This window comes from Poecilia latipinna, unplaced genomic scaffold, assembly GCF_001443285.1.
Source record: "Poecilia latipinna isolate Pla-1442-1.1 unplaced genomic scaffold, P_latipinna-1.0 Scaffold1762, whole genome shotgun sequence".
NCBI classification, from domain to species: Eukaryota; Metazoa; Chordata; class Actinopteri; order Cyprinodontiformes; family Poeciliidae; genus Poecilia; species Poecilia latipinna.
This window is the reverse complement of record NW_015114378.1, coordinates 107,318-128,861: the sequence shown is the minus strand read 5'-3', so window position 1 is coordinate 128,861 and position 21,544 is coordinate 107,318. Positions and strand designations below refer to the sequence as shown.

At 37.6% G+C, this 21,544-nt stretch overlaps 1 protein-coding gene across 2 annotated transcripts; it reads left to right on the top strand.

Moving 5' to 3' along the window:
* The first annotated feature begins 396 nt into the window (after positions 1 to 396).
* adgra1a (adhesion G protein-coupled receptor A1a) lies at positions 397 to 21,154 on the top strand. 2 transcript variants are annotated; one of them, XM_015060977.1, is made up of 5 exons: positions 397 to 519; positions 13,906 to 14,029; positions 14,626 to 14,777; positions 17,427 to 17,522; positions 17,621 to 21,154. In XM_015060977.1, the coding sequence occupies exons 1-5, from the start codon at positions 470 to 472 to the stop codon at positions 19,107 to 19,109; spliced, it is 1,911 nt and encodes a 636-aa protein (XP_014916463.1). In that variant the 5' UTR covers positions 397 to 469; the 3' UTR covers positions 19,110 to 21,154. The 2 variants fall into 2 exon arrangements, with proteins under 2 accessions (XP_014916463.1, XP_014916464.1); XM_015060978.1 differs by lacking the exons at positions 397 to 519; positions 13,906 to 14,029; positions 14,626 to 14,777 and adding an exon at positions 14,789 to 16,922 and having other exon boundaries at positions 16,990 to 17,522.
* Positions 21,155 to 21,544: the final 390 nt, after the last annotated feature.

The window sequence follows — 21,544 nt, the reverse complement described above, 5'->3', positions numbered from 1 at the left end:
AAATGTATTGTTTTCCAGAAAGCACAGTCAAATAACCCTCTCTGGGTTCTTCACAGAAAAAAAATCCAGGAAATAACACTATTTATGAAAAAAATACCGTATTTTCAGGACTATAAGCCGCAGATATCTCTTCCACTCCAGGTTTTCCACAACGATGCAGCACAGAGCATAGGGGCGGACACCCAACATTTGAGTCATAACAGGTCAATTGAATATTACATTTATTATGGTTGAAAAAGAAAAAGTTGCCAAGTTTAGATTTAACTGAAGTGATTACGGTAGTTTCCGAACGGTAACTGTAACAGTAAAAGTGCTGATCCTTCGTGTCTTAACTAATTACTAATTTACTTAACTAATTTCAAGTGTGATTTTTTTTTTGTATATTTACCAGGATCTAAAGAGAGTGCTGTCCTTCCCTCCATACCCTAGGGATTATCTGCATCCTGTGGTTTATGCCTGCACTGCCGTCATGCTGCTGTGTTTGCTTGTCTCTATCGTGACTTACATTGTACACCACAGGTAAGAGTCTGATTCGGGGGATTTTTACCCAAATGAGCTGTTTGATTTATCAGAAACATTAGCTTAATTTGAATCTTCAAACTGCATGTTAAATCCCATCTCAAAGTTAAGAATTATTTCCATTTAGTTGGATGTATTACTGCAGGTCCTTCCTCCCAGAAGGAGATTTTATAACAATCAAAAAGTTCAAACTTTCAGATTTGGTGTGTTCAGAGTAGGACCAAAATGCAAACAGGAGAATGGAATAGTCATATGAACCACTATATATTAAACAAAAGGCAAAAAGTACAAAACTTGAAAGCAGGAACAAGGAAAGAGCATAACAGAGTAAAACTGAGTCAATGGGACTTCCGGTTATGGCGGCCATGTGAAAAGATGTACCAATCTTTGCCCTGCTGTTTGCTGCTCTAATAAGGGGGAAAAAAACTGCTGTTCATTAAAGATTTATGTGAAAAAAAGGACAACACAAAGGGAAAAGTGAGGCATCCAAGCAAACAAAGCTGTTGGACCACAATTTCTGTGAAGAAGCTCGCAAAGCTAACAAAAGCATTGCCGCACAAGAAAGAAAGTAAATCAGAAAATTCAGAATTCAGAAAATTCAGAGTCAGAAAATAGTAAGCCTGATCAAATCCTGGCCGCACTGGAATCATTAAGAAGCGAGTTTTCCTCAAAACTTGATGGTGTGATGGTGACACTACAAGATATGAAACAGGTGATGAAAGACTATGAGCGAGCAGAGGACCGTATTTCCACCGCGAAAGATGAGGTGGCTAACCTACAAGCTAACGTGAGCACCTTGCAGGCGAAAAACAAATCATTGGAAGACAAACTCATGGACTTGGAAACAAGGTCTCACTTGAATAAGGCTTGTGAATTTGCCAGGAGGTGCCAAGGGTCCAGACTCGTGTGCTTTTTTGTAGAAGTGGATACCCGAAGCATTGAGGAGTGAAGCGCTGCAGCCCTTTGTGAGCTTGGAAAGAGCTCACAGGTTATGCCGAGAGCAGACAGTGCTTCCCGACCGAGAGCCCTGATAATGAAGTTCCTCAACTACCGAGAAAAGCAAGCCATCACTTGAGCCGCACGAGAAAAAAAGGACGAATTCTACAAGGAACAACGGGTCCACTTCTACCCCGACCTGGCCACCGGGCTTCACCAGCTGAGAAAAAAGTTCTATCCGATCTGGGAGGAGCTGCGTAAACTGGGCATTCGCAATGCTCACCCTGCAACGCTTCTAGTGACTTATGAAAACAAAACACTGACATTAAAAACACCTGGGGAACCAAGTGAGTTTTTCAAGAAAATCCAAGAGAGCTCGGGACACGCAGAGCGCTAAGTAAAGAATGATGCCTCAGATGGCATGTATATTACACAAATAACTGAAATCCATTATTTGACATTTTACAGTTTGCAAGCGCAAACTATAGTTTGCGTACTCATGCAGTACACAAATTTCTTTTGTGCACTGCAGTGCATTTGATTCAGTTATTCCTATGTATGTTGCATATTTGTGTTCCTAAATTTTGTAACAACAACCATTTAAGTGTGGAGTTGTCCTTTAAAATGTTTTTCAATATTAGTGGGCAGGGGTCAAAAAATGTTGTTTAGCAGTAACGGGTGCATTTCTTGCAGAAGAAGCAAGAAATGCTTATTCTACTGATGGTTCTACTGATCCTCACTAGTTGTGGATTGGTTCCTGGCAATAACGGGAGACAATGGATGTGGGTGGGACTCTCCCAGTTTGGGGAAGGGACTTGGAAGAAGGGAGATGTTTACGTTCTATGTATTGGATGTGCGTTCTAACATCCGGTTTTGTTGTGTCTCACATTTCTATAATATTAAGCAATCCACTACTTTTGTTACTGTATGCCTCAAACCGTAAAGTTTTATTTTATTTCATGGAACTGCAGAGGTCTTCAACACCTCCAAAAAGTCAAACAATTCATGAATAGATTGAAAGAAATGGACTCTAAAATTGTGTTCATTCAGGAAACACACCTTCTTGATGAGGACAACTTAAAAGTGAGGAGGAGGTGGAGGGGCAATATATATATAAATGGCACTGTTCACATCTCATTCTAGAGAGGTTATTCCTCTGATACATGAATCGGTACCACTGCAAATTAAAAACATTATTAAACACAAAAGAGGAAGGTACCTAATACTTAAAGGCTACATAATGTCGGATACTCTAATTTTAACTATTATATATGGCCCTAATGCGGATGACAGTAATTTTTACAATGATTTATTCCTTGCCCTTTCTACGCTTAAAGGATCACACATAATGGGGGGGACTTTAATTGTACATTAAATCCAAACATGGACAGATCAACCGGAATAGGTCAGTCACATAACAACTGTAGAGCTGTAATTCATAGAATGATGAAAGAGCTGAAGTTGCTGGATGTATGTTGTGATCTGTTTGTCTGTTCCCCTGTGAGTCTCTGTGTCTTCCCTGTTGATTGTTCCCAGCTGTGTCTCATTCCCTGATTGCCCTCCCTGTGTATTTAAACCCACCTGTTGTCTTTGTCTCTTGTCGGATCCTCGTCGTGTAATGTTCTTGCTGCCTGTGTTCCGTTCGGTGGGTTTTTCATCATTAAATCATCATCATCCTCATCCTGGGTCTGCCTCACCACTCTACCTCCACAAATCATGACAATGTATGGAGAGAGAAAAACCCAGCTAGCTAAGCATACTCCTGTTATTCAAGTACTTTCAAAACCCACTCCAGAATAGACTCCTTTTTAATTTCTACAGAGTTGTAGTTTAGAATTCAAGATTGCTCCTGACAATATTGTAATTTTAGATCATGCTCCATCTTATTTGGTTTATAAAGATGATATATTAAAGAAAGACCCCACGAGATGGCAGTTCCAACATAAATGGTTACAAGACAAAAACTTTGTGAAATATTTAGAGAAACAAATTGACACATTTTTTCTAATTAATACTACAGAAACAACAGCATGTACAAAATGGGAAGCATTTAAGGCCTTCCTTAGAGGACATATTATTAGTTATACAGGGCCTAAAACAGGGGTCCCCAAACTTTTCCCTTCTCTGGTGGGGGGCCGGAGTCAGCTTGTAACAGAAAAAGTGTGGCGTTTGCAGGAGTGCCTAAATGTAAAAATTTCTTGTTTTCCAGAAAGCACAACCAAATAACCCTCTCTGGGTTCTTCACAGAAAATATCCAGGAAATAACACTATTTATGAAATAAATACTGTATTTTCCAGACTATAAGCCGCAGATATCTCTGCCGCTCTAGGTTTTTCACAACGATGCAGCAGCAGCAGAGGGGGGCGGACACCCAACATTTGAGTTATAACAGGTCAATTGAATATCACATTTATTAAGGTTGAAAAAGAAAAAGTTGCCTTCTTTAGATTTCTACGGCAGCTTGCATCCCTTATTGTAGCACTACTGCCATCTACTGGATCCTAATATCTATACCTCAATAATACTGATCACAGTATTATTTAAAAAAACTAAAAATCTTCTTTTTCCCCTCAATGCTATGTAACTGGTCAACAACATTATCAAATTTCAATTCCCTATTAAAACCTAATTCCGTTTTAATGGGCGCTTTCTTCTTTTATTTCCAATTTTGACTTCCAATAATTCACTTCCTGCTAAAGAGTCCCCTGGTGGTTGAAGAAAAATCCACATATAAGCCGCACCGGACTATAAGCCCCAAGATTCAAAGCTTGGGACAAAAGTAGTGGCTTATAGTCCGGAAAATACGGTATACGAAAAAAAATCTAAATGCTCTCTGGTATTGTTCAGGGGGCCGGATCCGGCCCACAGGCCGGAGTTTGGGGACCACTGGTCTAAAACAAAACAAACTGAAATAACTAGAATACAATTGGAAGATAAAAGTAAGACAAGCTAAAGTAAATAAGGAAAATGACCCACAACTAAAAAAGGACTTATTGATTTTGAGAGCAGAATATGATAAATTTTCAGCTTCAAGAGCTGCATCAAGCCTTTTGCGACTCAGGCAAACATTCTGTGAACAGGGCAACAAAGCAGGCAAGTTACTGGTATGGCAAATAAAACAGAAACTAAATAACCAATCACATCTATTATATCGAATGAACAAATTTTGCAAGATCCCCAAGAAATGAATGCAGCCTTTAACAACTACTATGAAGAATTGTATTAATTAATGCAAATAAGCATAAAATTAGAAAACATAAATAATTTTTTTTAAATTAAATATACCTAAATTCTCAGAGGAAGACTAGGACAACTTGAATCTAGAAATTACGAAAGAGCTAGGGCAAGCCATTGACAATATGAAATCAGGGAATAGAGCAGGACCAGACGGGCTTCCAATAGATTATATAAGACCTTTAAAGACAAACTTTTTACCCCATTATTAGATATGTTTAAAGAAATTTTTCATTCAAATTACTTCCCTCCCTCAATGAATGCTGCCATGATTACCCTTTTGCCAAAGTTAGGCAGATCTTCAAATAAATGTGAGAACTTCAGGCCGATTAGTTTACTAAATTCTGATCTGAAAATATCTCCCAAGGTCTTACCAAATACAATTGACCGAGATCAAAATGGATTTATTTTGGGGTGGCAAGGTTTTCATAACGTGAGGCGAGTGTGATACACCATAAAGTGGGAGAATTTAATTATCACTTGGTGATAGTCCAGAAAATCTGTTTAAGAAAATATACGCCACCACACAGAAATTAATAGTATTGCAATTAATTACATATATGGGTTTTAAATAAAAAAAAAATTAAAAAAAAAGGGTAACGAAGGTTCGGGCAACGTCTCACCAGGAGACCGGAATTGAGGAGCCCCGCCCCTCGCTCTTCAGACAGAGTTTGGGGAAGAAGACGGCGGTTGTCCTTTCTTTCTCTCACTGACTGTTCGTCATTACAGGCTCTCCAAGATCAAGGGAAAGCAGAAAGTCTTCAGAAGAAGAAAAAAAACGGAAAAACAAAACAAAACATCATTTGTTATATTTGTCACTATAAGTAGAGACGTGTAACACGAGTATTAAACAAAATTCATCATAATAAAGGTACCTCGGACTCTGTTCTTTTATGCTGAAAAGGTGTTTGATAGGGTTCACTGAGTATGTCTTTTTCAGGTTATGGAAAAATTTCACTGTGGGAACAATTTTGTAAAATGGGTCAAAATATTATACAATAATTCCTCAGCTGAAATAATAACTATCAGAAATATATCTAAACCAATAAAGATCAATAGAGGCTGCAGACAGGGCTGCCCATTGTCACCTCTGTTGTTCACTCTGGCAATAGAGCCATTTGCTATTGCAATAGGCTCACACCCTCATCTTAGTGGAATCACGGTGGAACCTACAGAACACAGGATTCCCCTGTTCACAGACAACGTGATCTTATTCACATTAAAAATTAAGTCGATCAATAGAAATTATTTTGGAAATAATTAAATTAGTGAGATCTGGATACAAAATAAACAAAACCAAATTTTCAATTATGTTATTAAATACAAATGAGAGAATTAGCCCAACTTCAGGTGTATTACAGTTTAAGATAGTAACTGAATTTAAATATTTAGGGGTACACATTTCTTCAGAGTTTGAAAAGGTAGCTGCGACCAATTACAGACTCATATTAAATCAAGTAGATAATTAATTTGAAAGATGGATGCCACTACCTATGTCTATGATTGGAAGAATAAATGTAATAAAAATTAATATATTTTAGAATGTTACTCTTCCACCTCCTCCTGAATTCTTTTCACAAATGAAGAAAATGGTGCGTTCCTTATCGAACAACAGGAAGTCAAGACTCTGTTTGTCCTTGCTGTACCTCCCTTATGACCGTGGAGGCTTGAAGTGCCCAACTTTTCACTGAAGTGCCCCAAGTTTTCTATGATGATTTATTACAGTAATCATTCTCCACATTGGACTGACATGGAGTCTTAGGATTTAAAATTGACTCTCCCTTCATATTTATATTCAAATTCAATATTAAAGCTTCTGAAACATATTAAAAATCAATTTCTTAACAATTCGATAAGAGTATGGAGAGATGTAAAAAAATAAATAAATTTTAATGAGCCAAATTGTCTCTGTTCAGTCCAGTGTGGGGTAACCAATTATTTGTACCTGGTAGAACTGATTCAACATTTAAAGCATGGAAAGACAAAGGACTCCAAATGATTCAGAATCTTTATGTACCAGACTCAGACATACTAATGTGCTTTCAGGATCTGCAACATAAATTCCACCTAGATAAGAAATACTGCTTTAAATATCTTCAATTCAGAGACTTCATAAGAACAAGTTAAAATAATGAGCTGACAAAACCTGCCAAGTCAACTTTAGAAAAAATGTTAAAGGACAGTTTGAAGAAAGGTATATCAGAATTTTGTTACATTTATCTGAAGGATCTCATGATAGACTTAAGGCTTGGAAGGAAGATTTACTGCTAGAGTTATCTGATGAAGATTGGCAAACAGCATGCACATTTTCCAATACTAGCTCTATCAGCACAGCTCTTAAATGATCCATTTCAAATGGTTAATGCGGGTTTACATGACACCAGTGAACCCCAATAGATATAGCAGGGAGATACCTGATGTATGTCCAAAATGTACAGAGGACAGAGGAACTCCGGTTCACTGTATGTGGTATTGTAGGAAAATTATACTGTTTTGGAAAGAGGTAAAAGATGTAATTGGGAAAATAATTTCCAAACAAATAATTTTGGATCCAAAGCTGTTTGTGTTTGGACTGTACCCTGAAAAACAATTATACTAAAAACGGACGAACATTTATAAACTTAAGTTTGCTCAATTTGAAAAGATGTATATCATTGTTCTGGAAAAGATTCATGGATCGACTGTAAACCAATGGTTGTGGCAGATGTTATCTGTCCTCCCTCTGGAATCAATTACATATGTATTAAAGGGCAAACAGGATCTGCTTGAGTTCATCTCTCTTCATTATGTATGTAAAGGATCTGAGCATCCCAGAGGATGGAGAACATGTTAACTGCAGTTCCCAAAGACAATTCTATTAGAGGACATACACTTTTGAATTTAATATCTCAATATAAAGATAATATGTGGAATATGTGATGGGTTGTATTAGAACCAAGGATTATGAGAGGCGTTTTGTTGATTTGTTTGTATTTTATTTTGATCTGAACAGTTCTACTAATACTGCTGTCATACTTTGTAGAATGTTCAAACTGTTTGTCTAAAGTGCTAAAATTCCAATTAAAATATTTTTGAAAAAAAGAAAAAGAAAAACTGAGTCAATGGAAGCAACCAGTGAACAATAATGAGTCCAGAAGGTAAATCTACAGAAGAGGGAGTTAAGATGACAAAGGAACTAATTATTACAGTGGCTGACAAACGTGCAGCAACCTGCGAAACAAACCTCTAACATGTTAAAAACAAAAATGCAACAGAAAGGCACTACAACCAAACAAAAAAAAATGCAATCAAAAAATGCTGTATTCACAGGGAAAAGGAGTAAGAGGGTGAAATTCTACAAATAGCAAAAACAGCAAACTCTCTCCACCAAATGGGAGTGCTCCAGACCACTAGGAGGAGTTGAACAAAGAACAAATCATATCGCATTGTGTAGAAACCCATTTGTGTACACTCATCCAAAGCAGTAAATAATTATTTTACCACAATACCTTCACACAGAAAGCTTTTTACTCTGACTTTGTTTCGTATATATAGCTAAAGTTGGCTTCTGATTGTAGCTTCCAATTTGGTAAATGACTAAAGGGCGAGTCCACCCAATTCTTCACAACCTTGAGTGTCTTTAATCTGCTCTAGCTTAAACACTGCAATGTGAGACGCTAATCGTTACTAGGATATTTTGGCCATCATTCAAACCCTGTAGTTTTGTTTTTTTAGTGCAAGTTTCTTTCTGAATAGCACTAGCCTACCTATTATAATCTATTCTGTCATGTATAAGCATACAGAAAAGTTTCCATGATTATCCAAAGTATAAAATAAAAATGTCGCTGTTTCCTGAATTTGATGGTAGGATATGTTTGAAATAATGGGCTAATGCTATAGATTATATATATAAAAAAATTAATTAAATGATGATTTACCACCTCATAATATTTTTCACACTTCTGTTGCCAGTTAAAAACTAAAAATAAAAACCTTTGCTCCTTTCATGAGATTTGCTTATACATTATTAGTCTCAACTGATTAAACATTATGAAGAACTTTTGAGTTGTGTCATGAATTGTAGTGGTGAGGTGGACGCAGTGGACCCAGGTATGGAGAGTAAATGATGAACAAACAATAATCCAGGCAGCACAGGTGAGCAAAGAGCTCAGATACTAGCAACTGGTACAATATACACAACTACAGGCAGAATAGACACAGACTAAACAAGGACCCAACAAGGAACAAGAGACACAGGTGGGATTAAATACACAGAGGGTAATCAGGGGAACGAGACAAAGCTGGGATCAATCAAGGGGTAGCTGGGACAACACAGACTCAACTTACACAGAAACCAAAATAAAAACACAAAAACTCAAATTCTCACAAGTTGATTCTTTCCATTATTCATTTTCTCTGCATTCAAAAGCAAGAAAAATTAAAAGGATTATTTCATATTTAATTTTTACCATCTTGCACCTAGCCAGAATTGGTGCTTTTTAATTGGATGATTTATCTATAATACAATTTAATACCCTTAGCATCGGCATGTAAACTCATATATTACAGAATAAACAGGGACAAAAATGTTTTCATAAAATTTATTTATTAGACTGACAAAGGAGCAGATAATCAGCTGACATGTTCGGCATATCATGACAAAATATTCCAATATTGTAAGTATATAAAAAATGGGGAGAGAGTGAAGAAGATCTTGACAGGTCAGGAGGGGAAGAGGATTACTGGGAGTTTCTGCCAAGCTGCATGCATTCAAACCTGGAACTGTGACCTCTCCCTCTGCATAAAACAAAACATTTTTTTTACAAAGTTCACACGGCACATAAGAGGTCAATCAAAAAGGTGTACATTTCATACACACACCATACAAGCAGAAGTGAAAGTGTTTTGTTTGATCATTCAAGGGTATTGCATTAAAATGTTTTTCTTACTATGAATTTACATACTTAAAAAAATCCAAGGAAGGGAATTAAAGTCATTGGTATTGGAACAAAAGACTGGCAAAGTTTAGAAGACACCTGGGTCAGGTTGGGTGCAAATCCCTGGCTGGTAAGAGTGCATGTGTTATTTTGTGGACAGGCAAACTGGGGTTGCCAGTGTTGGCCGGGTGGTTTTGCAGACTCTTTAGTTTTCTGCCCCATCCATCACTATGTTTGGGGGATGTTGACCCAGCTGATTGGGAGATGCAACTAGTTGTAATGTGTGCTGTGTGGCAGTTGGATCCCTTTTCGGATGTGGCGTCACTGACGTTTTGCTTGGTTTGGTGGTGACCATAGCTCTGGGCTTGGTGATGGTTGTGTGTGAAGTTTGAGTACCTGTAAATTCTAGACTCTATCAGGTAAAAATAGTGCACAAAAATCCGCGTAGGACGGCGAAGTCCTAGCGCAAAAATTTGCGTGACAGGTGGACGGAGCCTGGTGCTGCAAGGTTGGAGACCTTGTCCTGTTAGGCGACGGGGCCTGGATAATACCCGTGTTAAACAGACGGCGGAGTCCGGCGACGACAGGCGCTTAAATTCCGTAACAAAAGTATGTTTTTATCTTTTTTTTTTATCTTTTTTTTTTTCCAAAATCTCTCCCTTTTTTGCTGTTTGTTCAATGTCACATGCTGTTTTTATTTTGTTTTTTAATTATGTAAAGCACCTTGAAATGTCTTGCTGCTGGGGATTTTAAAGCTCGTCTTAAAACCCATCTATTTTACTTGGCTTTCAACTCTGGCGGGATCTAGTTTTAAATTGTATGTTTTTGTTTTTAAACTAAGTTTTTATTTTATATTTTTTTATTGTTATGTTGTGTTTTGATGTACAGCACTTTGCATCAGCTGTGGTTGTTTTAAAGTGCTTTATAAATAAAGTTGGTATGGTATGATATGAAATGTGCTATGCGAATAAAATTTAATTGATTGATTGATTGATGCCACCATACACCTGCTTCAATAAACCCACTGTCATCTGGACAAAACAGGCAACAAGTTATAAAAGATTATGTTTGTTTTCTCCACTGCATTTAACACAATTCAGCCTAATCTGCTCTGCAAGAAACTCCAGAAGACAGATGGAGACCTCAACAATCGCCTGGATCTATGACTACCTCACAAACAGACCACAGTTTGTGAGACTGAAGGACTGTGTGTCTAACCAGGTGGTCAGCAACACAGGAGATCCTCGGGGGACTGTACTCTCACCATTCCTTTTCACTCTGTACACTTCAAACTTCCAGCATAAGTCCGACTTCTGTGATCCATGATGGCTGTCTAATGTCAATGATGTAAAAGTTGGGTTAGGGCATCGTAAAAGTTGTAAAAGTGCATAATTTGGGCATTCTGAGTGCAGATGCTTTGAAAACTATTGGACAAATGACTATAAGGGCAAGGTATAAATAGGAGTAAATGGTTACAAAGATGCATTTTGTCCTGGCCAGTCAGCAAACTGAACGAGAAGTGATCAAGTTTATTTGTATTACACATTTCAACGATAAGGCAGTTCAAAGTGCTTTACATCATAAAAACATCACACAGACATCAAATATGAAACAAGCAGCAAACATTACATTTGATCAAATTCCATCATCAAAATCATTAAGCAAATACACATCAAATATGTTGAGCAATGTTCCAGTAATGGCTAATCAAAGGCAACTCTAACCATGCAGGATTTTGTAGAGGATTAAGTGACTTAAGTCTGGGAAAGAAAACCTAAAGATACTGGCAGAAAGTTTCTCAGGGTGAGTTGGGAAACTTTTTGTTTTTGAACACTAGTATCATACATTGCATGCTGCATTCACCAGATCTATGTTTGCAGCCATGCTGAATGTGATAAGACGGTGACGAGGCTGTGAACAGTGCTGCACCTCACACTGACTAACTGCATCATAACACCTAAAATAAAATTATGTTGGACTATCTACTATCCAGTAGAAAATGAACATTTCCTTCATCCAAAGAAAATGTTCATTTTGCCAAACCAACTCATATTCTGAATTTCAAATAGCCCTAAAATGTTACTAGTTCTCAGATTTGTAGTAAATAATTTTTTTTTAAATTTCCATATATTTTCTATAATTGTAAAGCTTATGATCCACATATTCACAATCTGTAAATAAGTAGACTTTATTGTGGGGCATTTGAAAGTAATTCAGTTTTTTAATTGATTGTGTAAAGAAAGGTAATTCTGATACTGATGTATTTTACATTGGTTTTGTTTGTTGTTAATCAGGAGTTATTTTCACTGTCAAATTTAATCTAATTAACTAAATATTGCAATTGATTTGCTAGATAGTAATACTGAAAGTTGGGTGCCTCTAATTCTCCAAGACATTTTTTCTTATGTAAAGTTTTTAGTGATATTCTAGGTTTTTTTATTTTTCCAATAGGATTGAGAAATGCAAGTGTCACTTGATTTAAACCAGTTTTCTGCAGGAGTAATTGGGAGAGATAGAGAATAGATAATTAAGTTGTGGAAGTACCTTCATCTTTATTGTGGATATACGGCAAATGAGTGAAAGTGGGAGGTTGGTCCAGCGCATTGGGTGACCTTCAATCTTTTTAAGAAGTGGGATATAGTTAAGAGCAAATAATTCTGACAGTCTGGGTAAATATTTATTCCTAGATATTTTATGTTCCCCAGAGTAAGAGATAATGTAGTATTTTGAGATGCAGAGTCCCATGCTCCATCAGTTAATGGAAAGATGGATTTTCCCCAGTTTAAATTTTAGAAATGTAACTAATTATATTAAAAGTTTCTTAAAAAGAATAATGTGCATCTTGTAAAAATAACAGGATATCATCAGCATATAGACTTATTTTATGTTCAATAGCTGAGTCACAGATTCCTTCAATTTTGTTATTTTTCCTTATTGCTACAGCAGTTCAATGAAAAGAGCAAACGGAGGGTGAGAGTGGGCATCCTTGTCTGGTTCCTCTATGTAGCAAAAAACTAGATGATGTAATTCCATTTGTGCTTATAGTAGCTCTTGGTGCAGTGTACAGTGTTTATATCCACCCAATGAACGACTCTCCAAATCCAAATTTTTCCAATACCTTGAGCAAGAATTTCCATTTGACTTTATCAAAATCTTTCTGTACATCCAAATAAACTATCACAGTTTTTGCTTGATTTTGGTGGGAGATATTAAGTTAAATAATCTGCGGGTACTATCAATTAGGTTTCTGTTTTTGATAAAGCCAGTTTGGATTTGGATGAATTAATGTTGGGATAATTTTTTCTACTCTTGCTGCAAGTGCTTTAGTGATCATTTTTAAATCTGTGTTACTTAAAGAAAGTGGATGGCAGCTTGAAGGGTACATTGGTTCCTTATTGGGTTTCAAGTAGGGATGCTCCGATCAGGCTTTCTGCTGCCATTTTCGATACCGATCACCAATGAGGCCGATCATTGCCAATCACCTGTTAATTGTTAATTTTTTGCTTTAGTTATAAATGCTACTATGTGATCTGACAAAATTAAAAAATGATCTGTCAATAAATTCACCTAATTTGGGCATAAAACATGCAAAATACTTGCAGGCACAGCACAGCAGCTTTTCAGTCAAAAGGACAACTGAAAAACCTGCAATCAGTAAAATAATATTTAACAGTAAGACCCTCAGTTCCATAAATTATACATGAGTCAAATAAATCTGCCTATATTATCTGGAGTATATAACTGAATATAAAAAGATGTAAAAATATTATTAATTTCTTGAGGGTCTTGCTGAATTTAAAATGGCTGATATGGTGGATTTTTCTTTTTTATGCTTAAGCTGATTCGCTAAGTATTGACCAACCTTATTACTATATTGGAAGTTGTTATATTTTAGTTGTTGAATAACACACTTTTTTATGGATAATTTTTCCCCATTGATGTTTTAAATTAGTTAGTTCCTCCTTAATTTGATCATCTGGATTTGTATTGTGAGAGTTTGTAAAATACGTTATTTGTTTTTCTAAATTTCTATTTGTTGTTGTTTTTTCTTGTGTGATGAATATGCTATCAGCTGTATACATGTTTTATTCAGCAGCTTTAGAATTAGTTAAAATCAGATGACAAAGCCTTAAAATTCCCAAGATAAAATGCAGCTACAATTCAACCACTTCAACCAAATTGCATGTTGAAATTACTGCGCTCAGGTCCAAAAACCTCTGCTGTTAAATCAGATGTAGACTACAGGTATGTAGACTGCAGTCTAACTACATATTTACTTTCTTTATTCACTGTTTCCAGTGTCATCCGCATCAGTAGGAAGGGCTGGCACACCCTCCTCAATTTCCTCTTTCACACAGGCCTGACATTTGGGGTGTTTGCGGGAGGCATCAATCAGATCCACTTTCCTTTGGTTTGTCAGATTGTAAGTTTGCCATCTTCTGCTCTTTTGTGTAGCTAATATTTTACAATTATATATTTTTGTGGAGCGCAGTAATTATGACCCTTTCTGTATATGGCTTAGCAGCTTGGACCCATCATTTGTAAATACATTTGAACAAGAAAAAGTCAAATTTTTAACCGTCAACTAAGTTTTAAGAAAAGCAATGTTTTCAAACCTAATACTAATCGTAGATTGTTAGTATTAGATGTATAGTACAGAACCCTCCTTGATTCCTTTAAGTTGATCAGAGTGTCAAGGGAATTAGAAATCCATGATGATCCGGGCTCCTTTTCCTTTACCATTTTTCACTTTGAAGAAGTGAAGGGAATTTATGTGGTAAAAGTGACATGTCAGAAAATTACGAAAAGAAAATATCTACTTACCTAACCTTGTTTGTATCTACAGTCTGGGCAATCCTTAAAATGACTTTAATCAACTGAAAATGTGACAAACAAGGCTGGACTAGAGTTCTAAGTTTCATTTCCAGAAAAGCATTGTCACTTCTCAATGTTTCCTGTGAATGAGATTATTACTATAATATGTAATTTTTAACTGTATTTCCTTCTTTGGTGTGATAGGTCGGCATTGTACTCCATTATGCTTCATTGTCCACCATGATGTGGCTGGCATTTACTGCAAGAAATATTTGTAAAGATGTGTGCAAAGAGCCACTTCAAGCCCAGGACAGGAGTGGTCCAGTCCAGAAACGTTCCAAGCCAACCATCCTGAGGTAGAGTTTTATTTTCAAATAAAAAACTGACAACTCTTGAGAGGGTTTCAAAGGATGGGGACTATTGTCTTAAAGCCTCTGAATCTTTCACCAGATTCATATTCAACCTTTGTGTTTCTATACACTTAATCACAAACTAGCTAATCTCACTGCTGTATGAAAATGTGAGAGGATCTCAAGGTAGATAAGAAAAGCCTCTTTTTGTGGTGAATCAACATGTTTCTTTATAGGATCACAGTCATTCATTTTTGTCAAGTTAGTCCAACTTTCAGTTTGGTGTAATTTAAAAAATTAAATTAAACATAAATTTCTCAGCACTTTAACTTGTCAAGAAAAACCGAGATCATCCCACTTCCCCATGCTGGAGATTTTAGTTTAACAGTAACAATCCATAAAGTTACCTTTAAAGTTAAGCACACAATAATCACACAAGTAATGTCAAGACCCAACAGTAGACTTAAACTTCAATAAAATCAATCTGGTTGTGTGTGTTGTTTTTGTCTCCTGGAAACTTTGCTTTAATTCTACTTCTTTTTTCTATCTAATCATAAGAAATAATAGTTAGGCAGAAAGAGTGTCATGAAACAGGAACAGTCGGCTTCCTGGAAGAAGAGGAAGTAAGTTTCCAGCTTGCAGATTCATAGAAATAGTTTAAACTATTCCTATTTCAAAGCATAAAAGTTTTAAAGAATGAAGTCTAAACATTTTATTGAATAAGACCCGAAGTAAAATACTTAAGTTAATATTGGTTTACTTATAAGAATATGTAAGTGTAAGTGAAAATGTACATTTGTGGAAATACAAGTAAAACAAGTAACTGTAGCTTTGGTGTCAAATAATTAGAATAATGGATTATTCTTGGTTCCTTTTCAGAAAACGTCTATAATAACTCACATTAAGATTATAATAAGAATAACTAATAAGTTATGGTTATAATATTATAAATGAATGCTAAATCAGAGAAACTAAAAGGTTATACATGTGATTTGACATTGAACTGGAAATGGTGTAAAATGTGTAACTGTAATTAAAGATCACTGATGTTGTGTTGGAGGTCGATGGTAGGAGAAAGGTTAGGGGGAAAGAGTAACTAACAAGAGAGCAGAGAGGACCAAGGCCTTATGTGGTAACAAATTGAACAACTTAAACTTTCCAAAGAAAAGATTGGGCAGGCAACAGACGTAGGAGGACTGTTGAGCAACTCGGAGTCAATGGAACAGACATCATGTCTCCAAGACAGTGATGGATATGAGATCATCTGTCCAAGCAGTCAGCCAATGAGACAGGCACAGCAACAAAGCTAGCCAATGCAAACGCACCAAGAGGGTGGATAAACCCTTTATAAGATGGGTGCAAAAGAGGAATCTTTGGTTGGATCCTTCAGGCAGCTTTGAGCCAAGATCGAGATGGACAAAGAACTCCACAGCTGAAGAAGAGCTGGGGCCACAGAGCCGAAGACTGTTCTGCGCATGGGGACCAACCCATCCGCCCTGCAACATATGGCTTCAAATTGCACTTCTCTCATCAGCTGGGTCCGGACCCCAAAGACAAAGACCAAGGCAAAGATGAAGTTAAAGACAAAGGCAAAGAACAAAGGCAAAGAGGGAAGAAATGGTGCGTTCCTTCCCTGAGACCAGCTCGTCTACATCTCGATGGACCAGAAAGATCGTGAGACGAGGAGAAAGGAGCTACAGAGCCGCAAGACAAGAAGCTGAAGACCGCTACGCACAAGAGGAAGTCACCCTAAGACCCGAGACCTGCTGCTCTAAGTCAGTACTCTTCCTGCCAGCACCCAAGACCTGTGTGACCTCACCATCGAAGCAGAGACGAAAGCTCATCAGAGATGTTGTGGACATTCAATTAATGAGTTACCTCAAAGTTCTTTGATGGTTGTAAAATAGCTATGATGTTTGATTCTGGAGAGGAAAAGGTGGAAAATGTTTGATAGGTTGCTTTTAGCCCAAAACTATATGTAAAACAACACCCTTGGGACTCGCCCGAGTCTCTAATACCAACCTGGTTCAGTAACAAGTGCAAGTTGTAATAAAAGAGTGTGACCATTAACAGGTGTGCTCTGTGGAACTAGTTGGGTGTAGGCTGCTCACTCTGGCACAGGGGGAAGGCGGGTGTTACATCTGGACGAGGGTCATCAGAAACCAGGCGAGTCTTTCTCTGCACCAGCTTAAACAGAGTTTACTTCAGTTCTGGACAGGGTAAATCCCAATGGATTCAGGAAACTCAATTTACTTGTTAGATGGAGAGCTGCTCCTCTCAGAAGTTATGGTTAGGGTTAGGGTTCTCTACTTCAGAAGGGGAAGCAGAGCAAGAAGGGGTGGTGGGGGCGTTGCGCTACAATAAACTGTTTTTTTTTTGTTGTTTGTTTTTTCAGTTCTACGACTGACAAAGGACCTCTAATACAGCACTAGTTTCAATTGTATCTAAAACAGGAGTAAATAAATTTCACAATATTGTTAAGCCAGTGGTATCATTAATGTGAATCAGGAGGAACAATCATTATTGTTTCCTAAGTGTTTCCTTAGTAGCTTCCTAAGCATTTTCATCCGGTAGGTGGCAAAAAGACCAGATCTGTATGCTGACTGCCCTGCATCAACACATTTATTTTATAACTTTTTCACTTTTTTTTGTCAGATTTTATCTTGTGAGCGATGGAGTACCTCTGATAGTTGTAGTCATTACGGCTGTCTTTGGCATGGATAACTATGGCAGCAGAGATGGAGCATTATAGTAAGTATAGATTCAATGTATTAATTTCATTCATTCATTTATAAGTTTATCTTTGCAAGGTTAACAAATAGTTTTAAGTCCCTGTTTATCATTTTCAGCTGCTGGATGGCATGGGAACCTAGTCTGGGAGGCTTTTATGCACCAGTAGGTCTTCTGGTCATAGTCATGTCTTTGCACTTGTTGATTACCTACATCCAGCTGAAGCGCCACCCAGAGAGAAAGTATGAATTACGCCTTCTAAGAGAGGATCAGCAGATGTTGTCGTCCAGTGAGTCAAACCATCATTGTCAAAGTGGCAGTGGTGGAGCTTCAGTGTCTGCTGGAGACTGTCTGCCATTTTCTACTGGTGCATCTATACTGGCTAATGAACACTCTTTTAAATCCCAACTACGCGCCACCATCTTCACACTCTTTCTGTTCCTGGCAACCTGGACTTTAGGAGCATTGGCTGTATCACAGGGACATTTCCTGGATATGATTTTCAGCTGCCTCTATGGGGCTTTTTGTGTCACTCTGGGCCTCTTCCTTCTCATCCAGCATTGTGCCAAACGGGATGATGTGTGGAATCGTTGGTGGGTTTGTTGCCCATCTAAATCAAAGATAGAAAATGTAAATACTGATGGACAGAATCAGACACAACAACTCCATCAACCACACTGCCACTTGAGTTCTCCGTGTTTAGGCAAGCAGCCACTGCTTTCATCCCTCTTACAGGGTTCTTCAGACAAAATGACACCACCTCCTCAAAGCCCAACTCCAAGTAACACAGGTCCATGTTGTGTGGCTGTAATGAGTCCACCATCCCCTATCCCATCTCTCATTGAGCCAAAGTTCTCACCACGTCCTCATTCACTTCCAGATGAGCTCCCTCGGCCAACTCTTCCCCTACAGAGATGCCTTACTGAGAGAGCAAAGTCACGCTCCTTTAACCGCCCACGACCATGCCTCCAAGACTACCGCTCACATATGGCTTCACTGAGTATGGACGGAAGTGTCCACAGCTCCCACAGGGACAGCTCTCAGCCTGCACAGCATCTAGAAGGAACACCGTTAATTTCCAACAGCCCACTTCCAGATCATCAGCTTCTTTGTCCTAGTCCCCACTTGGATAAGCAGATGGCTTCCTGCCACACCTTTCAACGCCAAACCTCCTGCCAGAGTATACAAGACCCAGTGACTTCCTGTCATGGCCATGTTCACAACATGCATGACAGCATAACGTCCTATCACAGTCTCCTCCTGCCTTCTCAAGGGGTCCATTCTTGTCAGTGGCACATGTGTGGTTCAGCTACTCCCTCTGCTAATGCAGCCTGCTGTGAGAAACTAGATTCATTTACAGTGCAATTTGAGCAAGACCCCAAAACATACAGCTGCACATTAAAGTCAGAAGATGAAGACACAGATATCCATTCTTTGGACATAGAGCAGAGAGGCTTTCCAAGAAATACTCTGCCTCGACAGCATTCCAAAGTTAGCCGCCGAGGAGTCATTGGTCGAAACAGAAGTTTGCAAGAAGATGGCCTGTTTGGCTCAGATGCTACAGGAAATATTCGGACTGGCCCTTGGAAGAATGAAACCACAGTTTAGATGTGATGTTAGTTTAGCCTTCCAATAACTGTCTTTATAGATGATTTGTATGTGTTTTGGTCTTTATGCTGTACCCTAAAATAACCTCAACGAGTCCTCACATAATTTAGGACTAAATTAAGTTGTGAAATAAATATTTTTTAGTTATATTTGATTATCAACTTAGTTTAACTACAGGTGAATCCACATTATGCTTTAAATCTGCAAGCTATATTGCATGAATGCTCAGGGGCACAGTGGTTCTTTAATTAGAAATGTAAGTGAAAAGAAAGGGGTCAAGAGTTTAAACCACATTAATTCCACTTAGATGTTTCATGTTAGTTTCTGTAAATTGTTTTATATTAATCTAAAATGTTTGTATCTAGACAAATTTAAATACCAGCACTCACTGATTTTAAACGTTGCATAGGAACACAGACTAGGTACAAAATATGACTAGAGCCAACCGCCCTTGATTTTTTTTTTTTTTTTTGAAAAGACATGTTAAGGGACTTGGCCTCTTGACTTCATATGCATGAAAAAGCTTCCAATAACTCTTTTTAGATACAATTGTCTCAAAGACAGATAATCAAACCCCTCCCAACCAGAATAGCAGGTGCTGTATAGGTGCACTAAACTGCTCAGTGTCTATATTTTCCCTGGGCATGGGTGCTAATGCAAAAGAATTTTAAAAATGTTACTTCTTCCTGCCTTTGGCTCTGTATACATGACAATATATTATATAAAATTGTCTCTTTTTAGCTTTGTATCATGTTATTCCTGTCATGGACTGGTGACCTGTCCAGGGTGACCCCACCTCTCACCTGTTGACCGTGGGAGATGGGCACCAACACCCCTGGCGACCCCACTAGGAATAAGCGTGTTGGATAATGGATGGATGGATATCTTGTTATTATATTATTCCCTTATCAAAAACAAACCTGGAGTGCTGCTTTGATTCTTTCATGTATATTTGAAACATATTTGAATCTCCTGTGGCAGCCATTCTGTGGTGTCTAAATGCTTGGTCTAGCCAAATACCACCTTTTTCCATGAAGCTCCTCCTTGGAACGGCAGTCTCCAGCTGAGCTTCCACCTCATTGAGCACCTCTCCTCCTAGCCTCCCCCATTCAGCTCCTCCAGACTAGCGGCAGCAACAATTAGTAAACACCAGGTGGAACTGTGAGTCTGCTGAGCTTATTATATAAACTACATCTCAGTCCTACACTCCTAAGAATGTTTGTTAATGGCATAATGTAGAACCATTGTTGTGATGACGGCGGGGTATCAGAAAGAGCAGGAGTCTCTCAATGAGACAGAGGCCCAATTTCAAGAAGCTAAGTTATGAATTCAAATTTCAAGTCATGTTGCATACATACAGCACTTTTATAACAACTGAAAGTAACAGTTACTTGATTGTGGGGGTGGCCATTCATCGAATCATTTATTGTAATTTTTTTTTGCCATTTTAAGAATTTTGATTTATCGTCACCATAAATTTCAGTAAACGTTAAAAAAATTGACTAAATGTTATTTTTTAAAATTTTTCTCGTGTCTTTCCACAATATCAATAACTATCAATAAATTTAAAAATGATTATACTAAGTCTCTAAATGCAGTTCAGTGATACAAATCACACTTCTTTAAGAAATGTATTTCAAACAGAAATGTTTTTCAAGAGTAGCATTTATGTTTGCGGTGTTATGAATGTTGTGCCATGCAATCACCTAAAACAGAAGTGATGAATAGTTTTTATTATTTTTATCGTTATCATAGTACTACAAAATATTGTCATAAAATTCTTAGTACATGTCGCCCACCCCTACTTGATTGTACTATAAAGGTGCTTCAGTTCCACATTCATCTGTTCAAACAATTATACAAGTGTATAGACATGTTGGGAATGTGCAACCATCACATTGTACAGGAAGATAATGGGTTCTGTGTCCCAGAGATAAATATATAAATGTGCAGATAGACCCCAGAATAAAAGCTAAAGATGCTGCTGTCATTATCCCCAGTGAAACATGCCCTGTTCTGACTGGCCACTCAGCAAAGAATAAGTTAGTATTAATAATATATTTCATAATATATAATATATAACAATATATTTCTAATATATTTCTTTACTTCAAAAGAAATATAAAAAGTCAGATTTGTTTGCAGATGCACACAAAGACAACAATCTTCATTTCTGGACACATGTCCTAAGGCCTGGTGAAACTAAAGTGAACCTGTTTGGCCATAATGCCCGTTGTTACACTTGGAGGAAGAAGAGGGATGCCTGTATCATTTTATCTTTGAAGTGTGGGGGTGGCAGCATCATGGTTTTGGGCTATTGTGCTGTGGAAGGAACTGGTGCTCTTCATGAAAAGATGCAATCATGAAGAGGGAACATTATGTGGAAATACTGAGGCAACATCTAAAGAAATCAGCCAGGAAGTAAAAGCATGGGC

What these genes read in the sequence shown, in the direction of transcription:
- adgra1a (XM_015060977.1), top strand. Translation starts at nt 470, where the DNA reads ATGCTGCTGTGTTTGCTTGTCTCTATCGTGACTTACATTGTACACCAC. An exon ending in ACTTACATTGTACACCACAG is followed by an intron (nt 520 to 13,905) that starts GTAAGAGTCTGA and finishes CACTGTTTCCAG; the next exon opens with TGTCATCCGCATCAGTAGGA. An exon ending in TTCCTTTGGTTTGTCAGATT is followed by an intron (nt 14,030 to 14,625) that starts GTAAGTTTGCCA and finishes TTGGTGTGATAG; the next exon opens with GTCGGCATTGTACTCCATTA.